General features: G+C 39.1%; 1 protein-coding gene across 8 annotated transcripts in view; it reads left to right on the top strand.

Annotated features, from left to right (window-relative positions):
- Nucleotides 1–23,562, top strand: part of LOC136716834 (calpain-3) — a 63,483-nt gene that overhangs the window by 14,125 nt on the left and 25,796 nt on the right. For 4 of the 8 annotated variants that reach the window (XM_066694231.1, XM_066694233.1, XM_066694235.1 and 1 more), the window contains exons 2-11: nucleotides 8,330–8,399; nucleotides 13,082–13,200; nucleotides 13,858–13,991; nucleotides 14,560–14,728; nucleotides 17,529–17,645; nucleotides 18,514–18,597; nucleotides 21,081–21,175; nucleotides 21,811–21,888; nucleotides 22,696–22,856; nucleotides 23,247–23,416. In XM_066694231.1, coding sequence (XP_066550328.1) covers nucleotides 8,330–8,399; nucleotides 13,082–13,200; nucleotides 13,858–13,991; nucleotides 14,560–14,728; nucleotides 17,529–17,645; nucleotides 18,514–18,597; nucleotides 21,081–21,175; nucleotides 21,811–21,888; nucleotides 22,696–22,856; nucleotides 23,247–23,416 — 1,197 coding nt within the window. The remainder of the gene's footprint in view (nucleotides 1–8,329; nucleotides 8,400–13,081; nucleotides 13,201–13,857; nucleotides 13,992–14,559; nucleotides 14,729–17,528; nucleotides 17,646–18,513; nucleotides 18,598–21,080; nucleotides 21,176–21,810; nucleotides 21,889–22,695; nucleotides 22,857–23,246; nucleotides 23,417–23,562) is intronic. The other 4 variants (XM_066694234.1, XM_066694238.1, XM_066694236.1 and 1 more) reach the window with 1 other exon arrangement.

A 23,562-nucleotide genomic window follows, 5' to 3' on the forward strand; every position in this document is an offset into this window, starting at 1 on the left:
CAAGTGCAAGGTAATACATGCAGGTAACAAAAATGTCCACTATAATTACACTATGGGAGGTACAGATCTAGATGAAGTAACACATAAGAAAGACCTAGGAGTCTATGTGGACTCCTCACTTTCTCCATCCAAGCAATGTGGGGAAGCAATAAAAAAGGCAAACAGAATGCTATGGTATATTGTCAAAAGTGTAGAATTTAGAACAAGGAAAGTAATGTTAAGACTGTACAATGTGCTAGTTAGACCTCATCTGGAATACTGTGTGCAGTTCTGGGCACCACACTTCAAGAAGGATATTGCTGCTTTAGAGGCAGTTCAGAGGAGAGCAACCAGACTTATTCCAGGTCTGAAGGGAAAGTCCTACTCGGAGAGACTGAGGGAACTGAACCTTTTCACCCTGGAGACTACGTGGGGACTTGATCCAAGTCTTCAAAATCATGAAAGGCATCGACCACATCAAACCAGAGGAGCTTTTCCAGATTAGCAGGGACACACGCACCCGGGGACACAAATGGAAATTGGGCTTCAAGGCATTCAAAACGGAAAACAGGAGACACTTCTTTACACAGAGAGTAGTCACAATCTGGAATAAACTACCCAGCGATGTGGTAGAAGCTGAAAGTTTGGGAACATTTAAAAATAGACTGGATAGGATCCTTGGATCACTTAGATATTAATGGACACCAAACGAGCACGATGGGTCGAATGGCCTCCTCTCGTTTGTAAACTTTCTTATGATACACCATTGCTTATTTCTTCCCAGTTCAGAATGACCGCGGTCTTCGCATCTGGACAGCCCAGATGTGGCCCAAGGGGCCCCTGTGGTTCTATCATAGAGTTGGTACAGCTCCTAGTAGGTTCGCCTCGGGGCAGGCTCTCTTACCAGCTCGCTGCCTCCTCCCTTGTGACATTTTGGTTATACTGTAACCCCTCCCCCTTGGGCAGTGCTTCTGACTTGAAAGATAACGATAGGTTTTGTATGCAACCCCGGCACTGCCCAAGGGTTGCAAGGTCGCGCGGGAGTTCGAGCTCCCTGCAAAAAGAGGAAGTCCTTGTGCAGACGTCACCTTTTATACAAACAGGAAGCGGAAGGGTCCTGTTTGAGTGACAGGCACAAGAGCCAATGGCAGCTTTGATAGACATAAGTCTTCGATGCATTCCAGCAATGCACGCTGAAAACCCCTCCCCCTTGGGCAGTGCTTCCTTTCTCAGATAACCGGGGTTGCATACGCAACCTATCATTTTAGAAATTCAATGCGCAAAGCAGCACATGGGGGTGGAATTGCCCAATGGAGAGGATGTTACTGTATGTGTCATGTGCCATGGATACTGTTTTTTTTTACTAGCCAATCAAAAAAAAAAAACCTGTCTCAGGCAGGAGAACAGATCAGCTGATAAGTGTCAGGTTACAGACACTGAGCAGAGCCAGAGAGGGGGGAAGGAGGGTGAGAGCCAGAGAGAGAGGGGCATTTTTTCAGCTCATATCTCCGCTATAATAGATGCTACTGCTATATATGTGATATCTATGGATTCAGAACAGCTTCAGCTATGCAAGTATGCATGTGTTATGTACAAGTACAAGTGGAAAATGTGCAATAATGTAAAAAAAATAAACAGAATTAGATCTTTTTTTTTTCCAGAAATGGAAAACAGAAGCTGATCCAGTTTGGGCATCCACTCTGCCCAGATTTACCCCTGCCAGCTCCCCTGGGGTTCAACTGGACGAAACAAAGACTCACAGTGCACTGGATCACAGGCAGAACAATCACACTTCTTTGCCAATTGTCCCTCTGGACATACCACACCCTCAATATAGCCCTGCTGCTTTGAGCAGGAACTGTGAGCACTGTAAGGTCAGCAGAATATATAACAACACACCCTGGCATGCCAGGTGCCCCTCTGCCACTTCCTGGAGAGGCCCAGCTTTGCTCAGTGGCATGTCTGAGGGACCTGAATATCTCAGGGAAAATACAATCTCAATGTTCGCCTGGCATTGTTTGCAGAAATGGTTTTATGTATATAGTTTATTGAAAAACCATGCATATTTCAATACCTAAGGCTTTGAAGAGCATGTTCTAAGTGTCAGAACTATTCACTATTACTGTGTGGGGGTGTGAAATCAATAATAAACATGAATTCCATTTCTTGATTTTTTACTTTATTGTACATTATCCACTCAAATACTGTCTTATAAGTACATTATATATGAAAAATGCATTTAGCAGAGGTTGTTCTTAAAAAATAGATATAAAACACTTTGTGGTTCATAAGCAAATGCATACTGTTTATCAGCTAGAATTTAAAAGTGGTAAAAACGGGAAAAATTGGCTCAGTCGCCTGAGGGAATACCGTCATATCGTCATACCTTCAAAAATGTGAAAAATACTGTGATTCTGTATTTTGGCCATATCGCCCAGCCCTAATTTAGATATACAGTAGTTACTCATTAAAACGAGGAAAACTACAAACTGGCATATGTTAATTTTATATCCTTTTTATAGTCAGTAAATCAAAAACTACTTCATTGATTTATTTTGTGATCTTTAATGTGAAGTAGGCTATGTGGTGTATAATATTCAATGTCTGAGATCGATGTTAAAAAAAAAGAGTTGTATAAATTAAAAAATTAGACTAATCACAAGTCTCTGAAATTATAATTTTTCTATCTTTTTAATTATTTTGTTGACTTTAAGACTTTGTTGTTGACTTTACTTAATATGAGAGCATTTCTTAAAATGTTTTTGAAGCAATACAATAACAGGATTGTGGGATGGGAGTCTGGACTAATCAATTGCTAGCAATGCCTCTGTCACCCACTGTCTACACACTATTATCATAGCTGTCATTAGTTATGCCTCCCTCAGCTGCACTCCCCATGAAATGCTTTAAAAAAATTACATGCTGACTAATAAGTGGTGTTTCAATATAGCATTTTGGAAAGGATTGCATGGTGTCACCAGGGGCATAGCACTACACCTGAAGGAAAGCAAAAAAAGTTTAGCCAGTTTAGAAGCATTCTTAGAGGAAAACCACCATGATTTTACAATGTTTGGTGGTTCTTGATGTAGTTATGGTAAGGTATTGTATTTTATAATGGCAGTGATTATTTTTGTTGTTCGTTCTTATACTTATTATTATTATGCAGTTGTTTTGTGATGCCGTTATCCAAGGAAACTTACATGGTTGAACAAAGTAACATACAATGTCTTATCTACACACTATTACAAATATATATTTATTGTATATGTTGAAAATATATAGCAGAAATTAACCTAACCATATATTTTAAACATTCAATAAATATATAAATTACTCAAAATTATTTTAAATATCTCTCATATTTTAAATAAACAAAATAGGGGGTAAATTTGGCATATGAATAATTTAAGTATCCATACACTTCTATATAATGAAATATGTTCTACATGTGTCAGTTATAAGATTAGAATGATCTAGAATGTAATCTAAATAGATGTGTCTTAAGGAGGCATCAAAAGGTCATAAGATTATGTTTTTCTCAGGAGGAATTTGCCAGAGCATGCCAGGGAAGAAATATGTTGAGAGGATGAAAGATGGAAGTGAATGGTGACATTCAAAGCTTTTCATGGAAGAGGTAGAGGAAGATGAAAAAGAGATATAGTTTATGATTCTAATTAAAAAATATCTACCTTGTAACCCTTTATTTTCAAGAGCTACAAGAGCTACACTGGAGATTTTGCACTTTCTACCTTGGGTCATGTTTCAGGAATAGTGTTTGTGGCTTCGATGTAGCCCAACCTACATCTCATGTCAGCAACTCTAAGAAAAACCTAGCTCAGCTGAGCTACAGCTTCTAACCATGGTTAAATGCTGTAGCTCAGCCAAGTTAGGTTTTTCTTAGAGTTGCTGACATCAGATGTGGTTCGGGTTTAGACAGAGTCTCAACAGTAATCTCTTCAAACTTTAAAGGGAGATAGTGCTGCACATCTTTTATGCACACACTACTTATGTATAACACATTTTTGTACAATGTGATGTGGTATCATTGTGTGAAGAGTAAGATGTGGAACATGAGTTTAAACACAATGAGAGCATATAAAGATCACATTCACATATGAAGGATGTCTCATTCTGTCACAGGCTGGCATTTCATTTAAAGATGAATCTCTCAACCTCATTGTTGACCGCATTTCTCCACCAGGAAAGGGTCAGTGGCAATCTAGTGTTCGCTCCTGTGACACTGGCATGAACGCCCCTATGACTGTGCCAGAGCTCCCTTCCTCCCAATGGGTGGCCAACTGGCTTCCTGGGTGAATGCAGATGCCAGCTCTGGAGATCTGAACTTCAGTTCAACTGCACTGGTAAAATGTCCATGCTTTATGAAAAAGAGCAAGGAGATGAGTCACAATTATGTGTGCAGGTTTATTGGGGAAAAACACAAATTGATGATGCAGTGTAGATTTCTGTTACACGATAAAATGAACCTCTGAACTGCAAATTTGTTTTTTGTTTTTTTCAAAAACAGATAAATCAGTGGTGGAGTTTACATGCAGTGTTTTTAACTTGTGAACTGATGATGTGTGTGCACATTTAGCCCAAGAACTTGGGAGAATCAGGTTTGCTGCCAAAACAATTGCCACAGAGAAGGACAGGGTCAATCCCAAATACTCAAGTAAATTACGTACAAATTATGAAACATGGGAGAAATGTTTACAATGAGTTGAGTTGCAGCGGGCGGGTGGTATTTGCAGGCAGGACAGCCAGGAGGGAGGTGCAGTAGTCAAGGCGGGAGAGGACCAGGGACTGTACAAGCAGCTGAGTCATGTAGTTGGTGAGGAACGGTCAGATTCAGTGTATGTCGGCGTAGTGATATTTCAGTGTAGGAGAGCGCAGGATCGAGGGTGACTCCTAGGTTCTTAGCGGAAGAAGAGGGAGAGAGTGCTGTAGATTCCAAGGGGATTGAGATGTAGAGATCAGAAGAAGGTTAGGAGGAGGAGGGGAAAAAGAGGAGATTAGATTTAGAGAGGTTGATCTTAAGGTGGTGTGAGTGCATCCAGGAGGAGAAAGCAGACAAACAGGAAGAGATGTGAGAGGGGATGAGGGGTCAGAAGAGGGAAAAGACAGGAAGATCTGGGCATCATCTGTGCAGAAATGGTAGGAGAAATCATGGGATGCAATAAAGGGGGCCAGAGAGTGGGTGTAGAGAGAGAACAGGACAGAGCCTATGATGGAGCCTTGGGGCACCCCTGTGTGAGGAGAGGTTGAGGTGTGGATGAAGAACCTCGCCATGTCACTTTACAATGGTTAGTTAAATTATATCAACTCCCACTCAGAAATAAAGAAAGGGCTCCATGGAAACAAAGCTAGAAAGACTAGATTAATTTGGGTACAAATACAATAATGGGTCCCTCCAACATCAGATTGACCTCACCACTAGTATAAACACATATTACAGATAACAGCAACATAGGCAACATGCAAAATAAAAAAATATAAAATAATGTTAACAAAAAGTACCACAAATCTTCCAGTGATGCCTGGATCTTACCACTACCCTCAAACGTTCGATTGTCCATCCAAAGTAAAGTCTGTAAATCCCAGATGAAAGATGGAAAGCCCAAACGCCAAGGAAGTCAGCAACAAAAACCCAAAAGGTCAAGTCCATATCTTGTCAACTCCCAAAAGTAGGATCTTGAAGTCAAAAAAACAGATGGTGATTCACTCCTCCGTAAGAAAAGCAAAAGAAACTCTCCGTTAGCCCCAAAGGTTGGAAAGTCCTTCTACGGAGACATTGTCTTTGGCAAGCACCAAGAACCAAACATACACATAGACCAGATATCCCTGCTCTGTTCTTCTCCCAAAAGCCATTCCCCTCTGTCAACATGCAGTGGCCATCTTTAAAATGAAAGTCAGGCTATCTTAAAGAAACACACTCCCATTATGTGGCATCGCTACAACTTGGTAGGTCCAGTCATTGAGGTAGGAGGAGAACCAGGCCAGAGCAATTCCAGAAATTCCAATTTCAATGAAGCAGGAGAGGAGGATGGAGTGATCAATGGTGTCAAATGCTGCAGAGAGATCAAGGAGTGAGTGATGGGAAAGAAATGCAGAGAGTTGATCATGAGCAGCTAGCTCGAGGATCTTTAAGAGGAAGGGAAGTAGCAAGACGGGGTTGGGGGCATTCAGAGGGGCCACCCCCTGGCTCTGCCCTTGTGCACAGCCCAGAAGCAAACAGTTGACTCATTGGCCATCACCCACTGCTATCAGTCAGGTACTGTAGAGACGAGTGCGACTCGCAGGAGAAGGGAGAGTGCCAGCACCATTTTTTTTCTGCCAGTCTACGCCTCTACATAAGTCAGTGTCAATTCAAGTGGGCCACATTATCATGTATTCTGTCATGTGTTACAGACCTTTGCTTGGGTTGAAGTGAAACTACTTGCTTGCAGTTGTTTGGTGACAGCTCACTGCCAGGTGACAAGTGGTTAACCACTTTCTCTCCTTTCTGTTGGATAGCAATCTAGGATGACAATGTGGATTGAGTTACAGTCATGCATGCATAAGTGAATGCCAGGGACTGTGCAGAATAGTTTCCATCATACACTTTCTATCGGTCTTGAAGCACTTCCATCCTGCTGATGAGCACAGGCCTCTGAACTTACAAATTCTTTCAAGGCCATAGGTTTAGTTGGGGGTAGGGTTGGGGGTGCATAGTTTCACAACATATGAAACAAAGTACCAGCAAAATGTGGCTTAAAGTAACACAAATTCATAATTAATTGAAAATCTGGAAATTAAAACATTCTGAATCTAAATGGATTTGAATGTTCTAAGTGAACTGCTTTAAATCCAACCCTGAGTTGCCACCATTCTCTACCATAGACTGTGTCACATTCTGTAGGGCATGGGAAGACGGGGTGGTAGATGACCCAAGAGCAGACCGTGGAAGAAGTGATTGGAAACAGACAGAGTTCAAGTACTGGCAAACCAGGGTAAACAAAGGCAAGGCAAAGGCATAGTAGAGGTCACATGCAAGGTTCAGTTGATCAGGCAAGCGGGGTGTCAAGGGCAATCCAATAGTCATGGTGAAAAGAAGGAGTCAGAGGTTGTGGAAACAGACAATCAAAACAAGGGAACTGCTCAGAAATGCAACACAAAGGAATACAAGACTTTGTGATGAGTGTGGGAAACAAAGGGGGTTAAATAGACAGGGCAGAGGGAAGCAAACAACTGTGGATTGGCTAGCTGAACGAATGGGAGTCAAGGGTAAGGTTAACTATTTGCACATGGTGCTGTGGATGTCAGAGATGGGTTTAGAATGCTGGGGGTGGCGACCTCTTGTGGTGAACTGGGGAAGTGTTGGGTGAAGACATCACAGACTGTAACAGACTTTAACTGTGGTTCTTCTGCAAACCTGACCCCAAATCTGATCCCACAATCAAAGTTGCTTTTTATACATTTGTCTTAATTGAGCCACTGCTTCTGTTGCCATCTTTATCATCCGAATACAAGAGTTATGCAGTGACATTAAACAGTCAGTCACTGATCCTATTTTCACTAACGTTTTGTTCTTGCCTTATTTAGCTTCCAATGTGTATGCTTTACTATTGAGTGTTACTCTCAAGGGCAAATCGGACAATAAATTTAGTAGGCAGTTGTGGTTTAATGACAGCTGATTAGGATTTAACAGCAGGCAGTAGTAAGAGAAATAAACACAGAAAAGTTTCTGTATGAAGTATACATTCATGGGACACTTAATGTTCCACCCCTGGTCTTGTATTGTCACAGGCTAAAGTTAAATATGGACTGGAGTTAAACAGACATGAACAGTAATTTTATCACAAATTAGATAAACAAATGAAAACTGGTTCAGTAGCCCAAAATTAAATGTATAATATAGTTTCCATAGACAACATGAAGTGTTATTGTATCTACGGCTGCAGGAAAAAGTGCCTAAGGCTTTCAGTAGAAAAGTGGAGTGGAGATGCAACATTCAAAAAGCGAAAACATACAAATACTGAAGTGGTCACCTTGATCGAAGTACATTCCAAAATCATGCTACATGCCTACACTGGTTTGTATGAATTGGCTAATGCAGTTTCTTTTTGGAAACTTTTTGGGTTTCTTTTTTAATTGAAAACTTGATGTGAGGTGTTTCTCAAAGTTAATTTTTTTTAATTAAAAACCAAGAAAGACACAAAATCGTCTGTGTACCCGATTATTATATTGTATAAATTAAGGAATTGTGGAGCATAAATGGAACAGTCCTTTGCAATGTGTTGCTTTACCTTGCTGCTGATGTCAAAAGAGCTGTGAACAAAGATATGTACTGTGTTTTTTTTGTATCTAACAGGAGATCTGTGAGAATCCCCAGTTTATCATTGGGGGTGCCAACAGGACTGACATCTGCCAGGGAGATCTAGGTAACTGTTCGGCTTCTATCTTTGTCTTTTTTGGTTATTGTGTTTCACAAACACACATACATGCCTGTCCTGGCCTCTTGTATCCCTCAGAATCCCACTGAAACTGCATATGTATTGACCTCAGTGAAATTCTGTACCTGACTATTGATGTTACATGATGGTGACACATCTGGTTTCACTTCTACCTACCATTCAATTTTAAATGTTTCCTCCCCATGCTTAAACTGTGTATCATGAACTTTGCTTTCACGATGGTTCACTTCAGATTTAATTGTTTGTCAATTCCAGCCCCTTCTTATTGAACACAAAGGCCACTGGTATATTTGGCACAAAATAAGTTAAGCTCATGTCAAGAGAAAATGTCATTAGTACTGTGAAGCAGGAAGGCAGATTTGTTTTGCTTTTGGGCAGATTTTCACCAGCTTTGTTAGAAATTAAGAAATTAATTATTTTCATAATTATCCAGGATATTTAAGCCAAAGACTTGCCAACCCCTGTCCAGAAGCTCTAGGTTACTGTTAAAATGTACTTTACAGCACCTGAAGCACCTTATAATACCCTGAAACAACAACCAAATGGATAAAAATCAACTTTCTTGATTGGCCATCACAATCTCTCAACCTCAATCCAATACAAACTGTGTGGTAGGAGCAAAAAAAAGCCATAGTCCCCAAGCACAAGCTTCACAGCCTGGAGCAGCTGGAGAGGTTGTGCATGGGGGAGATTTTGAACATCCTTCCTGAGAAGTTGATTAACCTATTAAAAGACTAATGGAAACAAATTATCCATGTTTTTAAAGCCAAAAGAGAATTCACAAAATACTGATTACATATGTACAAATTAGTAAAAAAGTATATTGAACTACGTTTGATATTGAGACACACAATATTGACAGTCATACCATTTTGATTAAAAACTAGTATAATCCACGGAACAGCAGAGCAGGAACAGGAGCTCCCCTCCCCCTCCCCACCAGCCCAAAGGCTGGATTGTGCTTACTCTATTGGAAGGGAATCTCACTGGCAGCACTTCTCATTGTTATACCCAGGGAGAGAAACAAAAGGAGAGACAAAGTCACAGGCAGCTGTCCCCAATTGGTATTGTTCCACATGGGGGGAGATAAACCCCGGCACATTGCCCCATACAATCGAAATCACCAATGTCAGCAGAGAGGGTAGCAATGTGTAGGGACCAGACACTACCACCTCTCATATCTGGGCATAGTCAAATATTTCTGATAATTGTAATTTCTTCTCAACTGATCATGTACTTCCATATATATATATATATATATATATACATACACACACACAGGTGACAAATTAAAGGAAAAACCTGAATAAATTAGTGGAGGAACATAATGAATGCAGTTGCCTCCAAACAGGTGTACTGCATTGTGCAATTAACACCCTATCATGCTCTGTGGCATATATCAAAATGCTGAGTGCATAAACCCCTCATTATAAAGACAAATGCACATTTGAGAGTTCAGTGATGCAAAAACCATGTAGGCACTGGTCTACAGAGATGTGGAAAAAAGTTATATGGTCAGATGAGTCATTCTTCACCATATTCTTGACAAGTAGGCGAGAATATTCTTGACAGGTGCGTGTGTTGCATGCACCAAGAGAATGGTACAGGCCTGACTGCTTGACAGTGAGGGGGTCCGGAGGCTCTGTTATGCTGTGGGGGACATTTTCCTGGCATGGTTTGGGTCCACTTGTCCCCTTAGAGGGAAGCGTCACTCTAAATCATTACATAGTTATTCTCATAGATCACCATCATCCTATGGCTAAACATTTCTATCATGATGGGAGTGATCATGCCCAGATAGAGCCACAGATTCTGTTTGCGATAAAATTAATCTCCAACCCCAAGCCCTCTGCTATATTGTGACATTTAGTTCTTGTCCTTTGGTTCATTTCAGTTTTCAATGTTTTCTCACGGTGCATTGTTATCTACAGACAGTATACAGTTATGTGATAATTGATTAAAATTAGCACTAAGGAATGGCAATGCTGAGAGTTCTATTTATGGGAATTGTATGCTAAATTATATCAGTTCAGATTGTGATAGCAGTTTTCACATTGTGAAGAAAAATGGGGGGAAAATTAGGGAACATTTGAGTAGGGGATCCAGCATAGAAATGTATATGGTATGCAGATCAACCATGTGGTAGTACAGTGAAAATTGAACCATGTGACTGCTAATTAGGGGTTGAAATGGCTGTGCTCAGAAGGAACACTATTATTCAAAGGGAGGTTTAATGTCACTGACTGAGCACATTAAATCACATTGGGGGCTTGTTGGTGCCCATTTTATTGTGAAAAGTGCTGCCTATGGCTTGTCTTGATGCAGGTCTTCGAGGTGTATGTATTGTCTTCATCCAGTGTAGGGGTACTTTAGCAACCAGGCAGGGTGCAGTGTTAATAGATTATTTCAAATTGGTGGACATAAAATGAAAATAATTGTAATGATGCTCTTAAAATAACATGTGAAAGGGTCCTCAATGAAGAGACGTACAGGTCTGCAATTTGGTGGTTGTAGAGTGCTAGCAATTTCCAAACAATGCCAGACAAGACAGCTGTGCCTATCGAGCATTTGTCAAAAAAGAAAAAAAAAAAAAATGCTTGAGCTCAGATGACAGAAATGTCAAGTGCAGAGCAACCTTATTAGGAATACCATGCATCCCTGCTCTTTCAGATTTGTTTTTTTTTTATTGCAGTGGCCTGGCATTACACATTGTAGCGTGATATTTAAGTTCTGCTTCTGGGGTGTCAGTTTGGAATAGCACCAGCTGAAGGAAATGCAGTGGTATTCTGCAGTTGTAATGGTACTTTCATGGCCAATGCACCAGCTGACACCACTAACCAGAGACCAAAGGGATATTCAGAGAAGTAGGTTAATGGGGAAAAAACTTTTGCCCAGTGAATCTTGCTCACATGCCATGCGTGGTCCTCTCAAAATAGCCCAGCTTAGGTTGTGAGATCACTTTTGGAGAAGTAATCTAATTAGGTATCTTAGCCTTTCACTATTTTGGCAATTTTGTGAATTTCATCACAAGACACACACACCAGATCCCCAGAGGGCATGCATGTATCACATCCCAGTGCAGCTTGTAATGTGACCCTTTTGCCCTCTTGACTCCATAGTGTAAAACCCATCTAAAGCTGATTTATCACTTCCAGAGGCCCTGACTGAACAGAGAACAGATTCTGCAGTTTAACAGATTGAGTCCATTTTTGAATTGGTGTTCTGTTTTTCTTTGGAAATAGCAGACATGGACCTTGAGGGAAATTTACCAAGCTACAATTTATTTTCTCAAGCAATAATTCACAAAGCAGACAAACCAAATTTTAGAAATCTATTCAGTTTCAGGGGTATTGCATTGAGAAAGACATACATTTCACAGGTACTGCATTTTAAATTTAAATTGATGTGTGCAGGCAGTCAATATAGATTTAAAAATGTAATCATATCAAGCACTGAAAAAGCAATAGATAAAGAATAGCAAACAAATACTTTGAGGTGTAGCAATGTCAATGGTTGTCTGTTATTTTTTCCCGATAATCACATTTCTGAAAATCGCTGGGAGTCAGGATCTGTCTGTAAATTAATATTTTATTGCCCCACTAGGTTGGTGGCACTGGACAAGCCTGAATATTAGAAGACTAACCTCCCCTTTATACCTGGCTTAATCAGTTGATCAGTTTATCTGATCCGTCTATTAAATAACATGCCATGGCATGGATGGATTATTTTGCAAAACTCTTTATTCTGTGACAGGCCATTGTTTTATTTATTTGAGAGTAAAATAAAGAGATGTATTAAGTTGCTATATGGAATCATTCCTAGTTCATTTTCCAAATTGTATTTGTGATTTGCAGTCTCAATTTCCATAGGTTTGGCTGCCCGCCCTACCATTATATTTTATAGCCACACCTTAGCCACACCAGTGAATATTTTCTAGGGTGTCAAATATCAGTCCTTGTTGCAGTGATATAAATATCACTCTCAGCAGCTACCAGGGCTGTTGGTGATGACAGACACTGCTGAGCTAGGATTCAAGATCTTGTCTAGAGCTACACTACAGATTTCACAGTGCAGATGACATTTCATAATCTGTGTAGCAGTAAGGAGCCCTGGTAATGAGCATGTTTAGAGAACAATTAACAATTTTAGTGGGACTGTTAAGTTGATAATTAAGTTGTTGGCAAAAAAAAAAACTATCAAATATCCACTCTGAGAAGAGGAAACAGTCTCGCTTTACATTTTACATTTGCAGAAGCATAATCCCGCATAAATCAGCACACACTCTTCTGCGTCCTATGGAACAGTGACATCAAGCCAGAAGACACATGGAGATGCAGTTTATTGAACAAACATCCAATCTCTGACCTGAAGACCAGGCTCCCAGGTCCTGAGCAGCCAAAGAAAATTATTGCAGTCATCTTATGTGTGCCATTGTGGTAAAACCATCCAAACAGTGAGGCATGGTCTGGAATGCAAACTGTACCAGCAAATCAATTCCAACCAATGCAGTCAGGTTGTAAAAGTTATCAGCTGAATTATAGTTATGACCTGACATCCAGCATCAGCCATATAAATAAATAAATTGACCTCCAAACCTACAGTAATAGCTTCTTCTGTCCTTGTTCTTCAATGCCTGCTGTTGATTGTAGGGGACTGCTGGCTTCTGGCTGCCATTGCCTGTCTGACTCTGAATGAGAAGTTGCTGTACCGGGTTATCCCTCCTGACCAGAGCTTTGTGGACAACTACGCTGGCATCTTCCACTTCCAGGTGAGAGTCTTGGATTTGTCTAGGCATATGTGGCACAGTACCTACAGGCAGTGTGTTGTAGTCTGACTATGCCAGTACGGGCATTACCCATACAATCGATAGGTTACGGATGCAACCCTGGTTATCTGAAAAAGGAAGCACTGCCCAAAGGGGCGTTTTCTGCGCACTTCCGTAGGAACCTAATCTAGTCCCTTCCCACTTCCTGTTCTATAAAACGTGGTTGAAGCCAATCATTTGGGAACATTCGAAATTAAACTGGATGTGATCCTTGGATCACTAAGTTATTAATGGACACCAAATGAGCACGATGGGTCGAATGGCCTACTCTCATTAGTAAACTTTAAGTTCTTATGTTCTTATATTACCATACAATTCATACGAACACATTCTATGTTTGGACGATTTTATTATTATTATTAATTTCTTGGCAGACCCCGTTATCAAGTGTGATTTAGAATACAAGAGCAAAACAAAATGAAGGCAATACAAAAGGACATTGATCCCTATGTACCATGCAATTAAAATGTTGATCACATGTGTGGGGCCAGATTATGTAGGGTTATAAATGAAAGAGGTCACACTGTGAGAGCAGATTTAATGTGATGTAGTTCTTGCGGTAGAAATGGATATGCTGGGTAACTCCCTCTCCCCCTTTAGTTCTGGCGCTATGGCGACTGGGTAGATGTTGTCATTGATGACCGAATCCCCACTTTCAACAATCAACTGGTCTTTACCAAGTCAGCTGAACGTGATGAGTTCTGGAGTGCTCTGCTGGAAAAGGCCTATGCCAAGTAAGTGCAAGGAGTTGGTCAGTCTACCTCCCTTCAGGAAAATAACACAACTCCAAATAGCCGTTGATGTCAAACTGCACTGGCCTTACAAGCTTATGCTCTTCTGTTGTACAATCATTACAGGAAGACCAAAAGCAGATACTTTGGTCCATCAGCACTCACTCTAGTCTTGGGCAAAAACAATATCAATTAAGAGTGATTTTGCCTTAAATGAGTTTAACACTGCACAGAAAAAAGGCACACTGACTGACATCTACATTGTTCATCTATCTTATTAGTTTATTATAGTCTCTACACAGTATTTTCTCTCAGTCCCCCTGAAAATGTTTCGATCCATTGCAGAAGAACTAACATGCAGATTTTAGCACCAGGTGGAGAATGGTTAATCAGTTGGTGAAGAACAATGAAATACTATCTGGCAGTGTTCAATTTTTAAGTTTTGAAAAACATCTTGGCAATGGTAGTTCCAAACTATTAAAAAATGATTATTACACCAATTTCAAGTGACCAGTGTTTCAAGCCAACACTGTTATGCCTCTGCCCATATACTCTCTACTGCCCCCTGCAGGCTACATGGCTCCTATGAGGCCCTTAAGGGTGGCAACACCACGGAGGCCATGGAAGACTTTACAGGGGGGGTGACAGAGTTCTTCGAGATGAAGGAAGCCCCCAAGGAACTCTTCAAGATAATGAAGAAAGCCCTGGAGAGGGGATCCCTGATGGGCTGTTCCATTGATGTGAGTTCCCTTCATTCTCCTTCACTTTGCTCCTAAATTACATCAGTACCAGCATATATATCTACATCAGGGGTCCCCAACCTTTTTCTGACGAGGAGCTACTTTTGATTTACCCAAAGTCTTGCGAGCTACATAGGCTCTAATAAAAAATAATTATTGTTTCTGAAACTTACCATTAGTGAGAGGCCTGGCATTGCCTATCATCAGCCAGTCATTCAGGTGAGCATCAGTCATTGTTGATCTGTATTTTGATTTTACTATTTTCATGCTTGAAAATGCAGACTCACAGAGGTAAGTGGATCCAAAAAGTGATTTAATACACAGCGCAACTTTCTTTATTTCTGGGTATTTTGTTGTACTGACCAGGGCCCAAAAAGTAGCATCTGAAACTCTGCATTTTTGTTGGATGTCATTTTGAATGGTTATTATTTCATTTTCGATGTCTGCCTTGTCCAGGTTAAACACTGACCTCATTTGTTCTGCAATTTCACCGACATCAACAGTCATGAATGGAAAGGATATAAAGGTGGCTACCGGCTCCAGCTGTTTGAAATCTGCAAAGCTCTTTTTAAATTCTGCTAGAATTATTTCCAAGTGAGAGGTGTATTTTTCAAAAGATGGGAGGTTCCCTTCTGTTCCCTTCTGTTTTTCTACTTCTTCACTCATGCTGGGAAGGTTTTCACTGAGCTTATCATTTCAGTAATGTCTTTCTGTGTTCCCTGAAGTTCCATGTTTAATTCGTTCAGATTTGCCGTCAGGTCATTCAAAAAAGCCAGCTCTAAAAGCCACAGCTTGTCATCAAGTTGTTGGTGGTGTTCATTTCTAGATTCCAAAAAAATCTTAATTTGAGGCAGAAGATCTCTGAATCGTTGCAGGACTTTCCCTCTGCTTAACCATCTCACATCTGTGTGCAGTAGTAGGTCACCATACTGTGCATCAATTTTATCAAGTAAAGTTTTGAACAGCCTTCTCTGCAGTGGCCTTGAATGAACTGAATTTACAACTTTAACAACAAAGTCCATAACATCGTTCATGTTCAGAACTTTCCCACACAGAGCTTGCTGGTGTATGATGCAGTGGTAATTCAGGAACGCGGGGAAGTCGGGGTCCCTTTTGCACAGCGAGACAAACCCATTGATCGATCCAATCATAGCAGGTGCACCATCTGTTGTAATGGACGCAAGTTTACATATTGGTATTTTATGTTCCGCAATGTATTTTTTAAAAGCAGAATAAACATCCTGTCCTCTAGTTTTTTCCTTCAATGGAATTATTGTCAGTAGTTCCTCCTTTACACTGCAATCATCGAAAACCATTCTAATGAATACACCCAGCTGAGATCTGTCAACAACATCGATGGATTCATCAAACTGAAGAGAAAAAAACACACAATTTTCAATCCCATTTTTTAACTGAAATGGGCGAGTTACTGAGTTCGCCGAAAGCTGCATATCTTGGATAGCGGATATTATTTCCTATTTGTTTTTGAAATTGTCAAACAGTGCATCCGCTGCTTCAAGAAAAGCTTCTTTTACAAACACACCATCTTCAATAGTGTGTTGCTATCAAATGACTGACATGAAATGAAGTGATTGTTGCTGCCTTGGATTTGGTGGTTTGCTTGGTGAACATTGACTGCTGAGTCTTTAAATGTGATTTAAGTTCACTTACCCTCTTTTTTCGGAGCTCCGTTTTAAATGGAAAGTCTTCGTCATAGTTTTTATGAACTGATTTAAAGTGTCTTTCAACATTCCCCTTGCTTTCCAGAGCCAAGTGTGCATTGCAAATTAAACAAACACATTTGTCATTAACAGTGGTAAAAAAATATTCCTCCTCCCACTCAGTATGAAAATTATGGTTTTTGCCATCTTTGAAGTAGACGGCCCTTCACTCATTGTGCTTATTTAAAGAAAAAAGAAAAAAAGCAATTAAATTAAGCGGTTAATTGTTTGGACACTATTTCCAAATCAAAAACATAGAACTTGCAGAAAAAAATTAATTACGAGGCTGGATGACACAGGATTTCACCTTCTTCAACCGGTCTACACCACTAACCAAGAACTTCCGGTCTGTGTATGGAAATAAGACAAAAACTTATTTGTTTGTTATTATTAAAAAAATTAAATAAAAATAAAGTAATTTCCTATGTTTCTAACTTGGCTAGTAAATGGTAAAATAAATAAAACATTTAAACATAAAATCTGATTTATTTGAGCGTTTTTGTTTTAAATGTGTCATGAGTGACTCTATTCGACCAGTAGCTCGCAATCGACCGGTTGGGGACCCCTGATCTACATTAAACCTGACCTTATCACATGTCAGAGGATGCAGAATGAAAATCAGTTTGTAACTGGGAATGGTGTCGGTGGAGCAATAGATGGCACTCTCCCTTCTAGGCCAGAAATGCCAAACTGTTTCCCCATTGTGCTGACAGGAGACACAGTTCTGTAGAAGATGCTAACTTTCAGATGAAGTATCAAACCATAGTCTTATCATAAGAATCCACTTAATTTGTACAAAGAATGCAAAAATCAACTTTATGTGTTTCATTGTCTTCACTTTCTCAACTCTTTCTCATTTCCTGTCCATCTGCCTTCCCCCTTTATGTCTCCATTTTGCAACCAATTCTCAATCTTCCTATATCAGCTCTGACCATCCTGTACCTCTCACAATCTCTCTCGCTGTATCTCTGAATACTTCTGGCTCCCTCTCTCGCTGAACCTTGTTCTGTATTTGAATGTGTGTGCACCTCCCTCTCCCTCCTTCTCTCTCTCTCCTTCTCTCTTTTGACTCGGAAAAGGACACAATGGGCATAACCCCAGGTGTCCCAGCTCCCAGTGTCATTGGTCAACTCATTGATAAGATGATCACCGATGCAGAGGCTAGTAAGAAAGATCCAGGAGAATCACCTGCTGGGGTTGGTATTGAGGACACCAGTTCCCAGAGCATGGTGATTGGGACATGCAGTGGCTTGCATTGCTCCTGCAGGCTGCCCAAACAATAATTACAGGCATGCAAAACTACTCCATAACACTGCCTTAGTAAAACAAACCAAAGTGAACATAACTGCACGATCAGCAAAAGGGACACACATGTTTGTTCAGATGAACTGGTGACCCATGAATGTGGGATTTAACTTGCATTAGACTGACTGAATATTATGGCATACATTGTCTTATACTTTTCCAGTGACAGAAAGTTTTAGTTTCCTTTTTGTGTTTGGTGCATGTCTTCAGAAAACTCCCTAATCTCTGCCAACAGGAAATGCTACCAACCAACACTATTCACAGTTAAGGAGGTGTACTTTTAATTGAAGTTATGTTTTAATTCAGAGACTAGAATAATCTAGAATAAAACTAGAATAATCCTAGATGCATGTATAGTATGATGTGGACATGGTACTCCTTACATTAATGGGTTTAATAATGTGTTTTTTAAAACAAGTTTTGTTTGAAGTTAAATTGAGATTGAGATAAAAAATAAAAAATAAAAAGCTTTTGTTTGGGAGGATTATAATAAAACATGCTTAACTGAATTAGTTAATGTTTTACCAGTTAAAAGCTATTTTCAGATTAAGCAATGGCATTTGTTTGAAAAAAGACAATTTCATTGAGTCTTCCTACCATTTGTCGAAACTAGTCTTGCAAAGTCCCATGTTTAGCATGTTTTATAGGTCACCTTTAAATCAATTTAAAAAATACTTGGAAACACTTAATTCTGATCAGTTAAATTGTGGGATAAGCAACAAATAAATGATAACTGACCTATTTTTTTCTGTTTGGCAGTCATTGGTTCCTGCTCGCTTTGAGACTCGTACTGTCACAGGATTGGTCAAGGGCCATGCCTATTCTGTGACCGGAGTTGAAGAGGTGAGAATAATAATGAACACCAGAACTATCTCTTTGCAAAGATCAACCTAGACACTTACAGTATCCAAAATCTGAGACACATATAAGACATAAATACTCCAAAATAGAATAGTAAAATAGCTTACTGAAATTACACATACAAAGTATATATTATCACATCTGAATGTGAACAAGATTACTTTCTGTTGTCAGGTTTCAGATCTATTAAAGAAACATAAAAAACAACAACAAAAAAACAAGCTGTGTTGTCAATGACAGGGCATTGCCTTTTCTCAACTTTGTAAAAGCTTTGTAACCTGTATTTCATTCCTCTAACACTGAGAATCTGATATTTTAATTATCTCAATTAGTAATTTTAATATTACAAATTATGTGAATTCACACAGGTTATCAGGCATATCACACGTATTTAATAATGTGTCAGTGTGTTTTATTCAATAGTATTACAGCCAATTCACCAATTAATAAAAATGTTCAGCCAGAACACATATAATTTCTTAACAGATTTTTAAATATTTTGTAAGAAATGCAGAAATATATTTAAGCTCTACAGTATATAAATATAATGTAAAGGAAAACAAAAAGTAGTTCACAAGTAGCATGGAAGTGTCACATTTTCAGGAAAGAAACTGTTATATTTTGCTATTGGATTTAAGCATCGTAAATCGGTCTTCATTAATTGAGGTTGCTGTGTGAAAACTTTCCCATATGAAGAAAACATACACACAATTGGTAACAGCTGATATAGTTGTTATTCAATGCATTCTTTTCATTATTATATGAAATGGGAAATATTTTTTCAGTTTTAATCCAATCCTGCTTTATAGCACACATTTGTTGTGGAGCTGGTTGAGACTCTGGTGAAGAACTACGGCACAATGGGCTGTAGGATGTCTCTCAAAGTCCATATCCTTGATGCTCATCTTGATAAATTCAAGGAGAACATGGGAGTGTACTCGGAGGAGCAAGGCGAGTGCTTCCATCAGGATATACTGGACTTTGAACGCTGCTACCAAGGACAGTATAATGAGAACATGATGGGAGACTACATTTGGGGTCTGATTCGTGAAAGCGATTTACAGTATAATCGTAAATCTCAAAAAACTACTCACTTCTAAATCTTTTGTAGTCATTTTTGTATTACTTTAGTATAAATACATGTTAATTTAGATTCATATGTTGCTTTTTTCTGACTTTATGTGAATGAAAAGACACAAATTCGCCCATGTTCTCATTGGAAATAGGTACATTTCAAAATATCACTGTCCTGGTCACAAAAGCAAAGTTTGTGGGGAATAATAGCCATTTTCTATACTTTTGAAGCATACTCAATTAGGAAATAACACTTATTTATTTTTTATAGTCAGAAATAAAGGTGCTATAATAATAACTACGATCCTTATTATTAATTGTAATTTGTATAACTATTTTAGTTTGTATGAGTTAATTTCACCATATGGACTATCAAAACTTGTATAAACCACCTACAAAGTTTTTCCTTTTTATTGTTGTAAATTTAGCTATATCCCTTTGTTATATACTATATATGATATATACTTATCCAGTATCAAAAACAAAGTAGTGCTTTGTGGTGGAAGAAAGTTTTGGAGTCGGGAGTTCTAATCAGAATTTATTACGTGCACGAGAGGAACAGCGCAACACAGAACTCAAAGGATTTTAGGCCAGCATGACACTGTTCCCCAAAAGTTTTAAGATAGAACAAGGCTTTTATATCCCCTCTGGGACATACCCCCAAGGGGCTTTAACATATTATAATCAGTGCCTGAATGGTCATTTCTAATAACCAGCAGTGATTTCATTGGCATTCTAAACTAAGCCTTCCCATCTCATCAATATTATAATCAATACTCATGAATAACAATCTTTAAACTCTACATTACCAGTTGCAAGAAAGGAATGTGAACTTGCTGATAACCAAGTTAGGAGTAACAATACACCAAGGACAAAGGCAGGATAGGATGTTAATATTTTTTCCCTACAGCTTAAAACTGCTTCTGTGACACTGAAGCTGCAGGGGACAGCAATCTCAAGCCCAGGTCTCAACTTGAGTTAATTTATTGAATTCATCATAATATATTTATTTTCCTTTTTCTAATTAGTCAGAGCTTAAAGTGTTAAATTCTTCAAAATAACTTGTTCAACTAAAAGTGCCTACAAACACCTGTAGGAAAACAAATTAATTACAGTTTACAAAAACAGGTTGAGATAAATGCAGTGCCATAAGTGTCCCAAGAGTAAAAATAAGGAAAGAATAACACAGAAATCAGAGAGAATGTGGTGAAACTTAAAATGAATGGTAGCTTATGAGAAAAGGGAGGGGAGAAAATCCAGTGTGCAGGATTTGCAGGACATGATGTTTTGTAATTACTGTAGCTTTTTATTAAATAATGACGTTAAAGGAGAAAATTGGAAAAAGGACAAATAACAGTACACCTCATCTCTGCTCTCTCGCCCCCTGGTAGGTGAAACAGACACAACACAAAGAGAACAAAGTGCGACTTGTGCGACTCAGAAACCCCTGGGGGCAGGTGGAGTGGAATGGACCCTGGAGTGACAAGTAAGTCTCCAATCTCCAATACTGTTTTGACACATCACAACTTATTGTATTGTATGCTTTTTAATAAAAACACTTTCTTCAAAACCATTCACTGTCACAAAATACCTTAAACCAGTGGTTCCCCAAAACAAGGCTGCAGCTTGTTGCTGGTCGTAGCACATTTGCCAGTCCATAAAAAATGTAATCCTGCACCATTTAAAGTGAATCTCAAATCCATTTAGAAAATCCTTCAAATTATTAAGACAATAATTTAAAATGCTTCAAATGTTCTGGACTGGTATTTTATTTTATTTGTACGAGTGCAAGTGTGTGTTTTATATGCAATAAAATGTATGTTGGCTATACTTTAATCCTACAGATAGACTGGCAACCGTATTATAAAGTTTGGGAACTATTACCTTAAAAAACATTCTATCTTGACGGATCACCAATAACATTTAAATGTTTTCCATTGTTGTCCCTTCATTTTCTTTACAAACCTGGTTGTTTTACAATGCCTCTCTTCTTACAGATGAGTCACTCAATGGAAAATCAACTTTATCAGCACAGTATTCTCCATTTGAAGTGAATCTTGGGGATCAGTGAGGTTTATTCAGCAGTATGTTTGAGTTGGAATAACTTTTCTTACCCTGTAGCTCCAAAGAGTGGTCCACCATTTTGAAGGCTGAGAAAGATAAGCTACAGCATCAGGTGGCAGAAGATGGAGAATTCTGGTAAAACCCCAATTCCACAGATTGCTTAACACAATCTGGGTCCACAAGAAAACAAATATTAAACACCAAAGTGGACAAACCAACACATTTTCTATGATTAATAAATATACAGTAACACTTTAAAATGATGTACCGTGATTCCTCATGAATTCATATATAAATACCATAGGATTTAAACATCAATATATCATGAACATCATCTGAGTTCATGCTGAGCACCCAAATCTGCACTTAACCTAACCCTAACCTGACCTTAACCCTAATTCTGTTATAAATTTGATTAACATAATTCCTACACCGTTCACCCAATTTGGATTTAACTAACCTCAAATTAAAGTCTACACTTAAAGCACATCTTGATTGTTTCCTTTTAAATCCATTGTGGTGGCGTACAGAGCCAAAATGATGACAATTGTGTCACTGTCCAAATATTTATGGACCTAACTGAATCTGGAAATGTCCTTTCTGATGAAATTTGACCTTCCTGTAAGGTCAAATGCAATATGCAATGGCCGTTTTACAACGCAGATGAAGTTTCTGGAAACTTCTTAATCTAGTTGTTATTATTATTATTATTATTATTATTATTATTATTATTATTATTATTATTATTATTACTAGTTTTAAAATGACTCAGAATTGAAAGCAGAGCCTGTCTTTATTGTATGGAATGTCTTTCTTCACAATTATGCATTGCAACCATTGAAAAAAAATACTGTTCTTACTGAAAGCAGGCTTCAGGGTTCCTGTGCTACACTGTGGACTCATGATATTGTTTGTTTTCCCACTTTTGCCATTGCAACCCAGGATGTCGTTTGAGGACTTCAAGAAGAACTTCACCAAGATCGAGATCTGCAACCTGACTCCTGACGCTCTGGAGGATGACAAAATCCACAAATGGACAGTGTCAGTGAACGAGGGCCGCTGGGTGCGGGGCTGCTCAGCAGGGGGCTGCCGTAATTACCCAGGTGGGCTACAATTTCTGCTCTGTCATAGGTTGCGGTTACATGCTAGTCAAAAGTCATGACAGCATACTCTGGGTCAAATACATGTACTCAAATACTTTTAAAAGTGGGTTCATCCCTAATTTCACCAAGGTAAGACCTTCTAATGACAGAATAGATGGCAACTCTTAAGTGGTACAGGTGGATTACAAATTCAGTGTTTTGGTTAATATTGTATTAATTGCAACAATTCTGCTTTAGATCTCTATGGGTTTTTTTGGTGTTGATTTTTGTGTAATTTATTTTCAAACCTGAATTAAAACTGCTGACCACCTGTGTAGTCCCCTCATTGTGCAATGAAGAGCACAGGAAAGGATAACATTGATCTCACTAAGGCTATGGTACACTCTGCAGACACCTTCTGGACAAACCCGCAGTACCGACTGCGCCTACTGGAAGAAGACGATGACCCCGAGGACAACGAGGTGGCTTGCACCTTTGTGGTTGCACTCATGCAGAAGAACCGCAGGAAAGAGCGTAAGATGGGTGCCAACCTCTTCACCATTGGATTCGCCATCTACGAGGTGACAGCCTCACCAACGGCAAGCAAACATGAGACACACACACGGGCACACTGTAACCCATCAGAACTTATCCAGTGTATTAAGACATACGCATTTAGACATTTAGAATGCTCACTTTGCAAGTGTTGCTATTATTAGTTGAAGTA

The sequence above is a fragment of the Amia ocellicauda genome, chromosome 21, assembly GCF_036373705.1.
Source record: "Amia ocellicauda isolate fAmiCal2 chromosome 21, fAmiCal2.hap1, whole genome shotgun sequence".
In the NCBI taxonomy this organism is placed as follows: domain Eukaryota; kingdom Metazoa; phylum Chordata; class Actinopteri; order Amiiformes; family Amiidae; genus Amia; species Amia ocellicauda.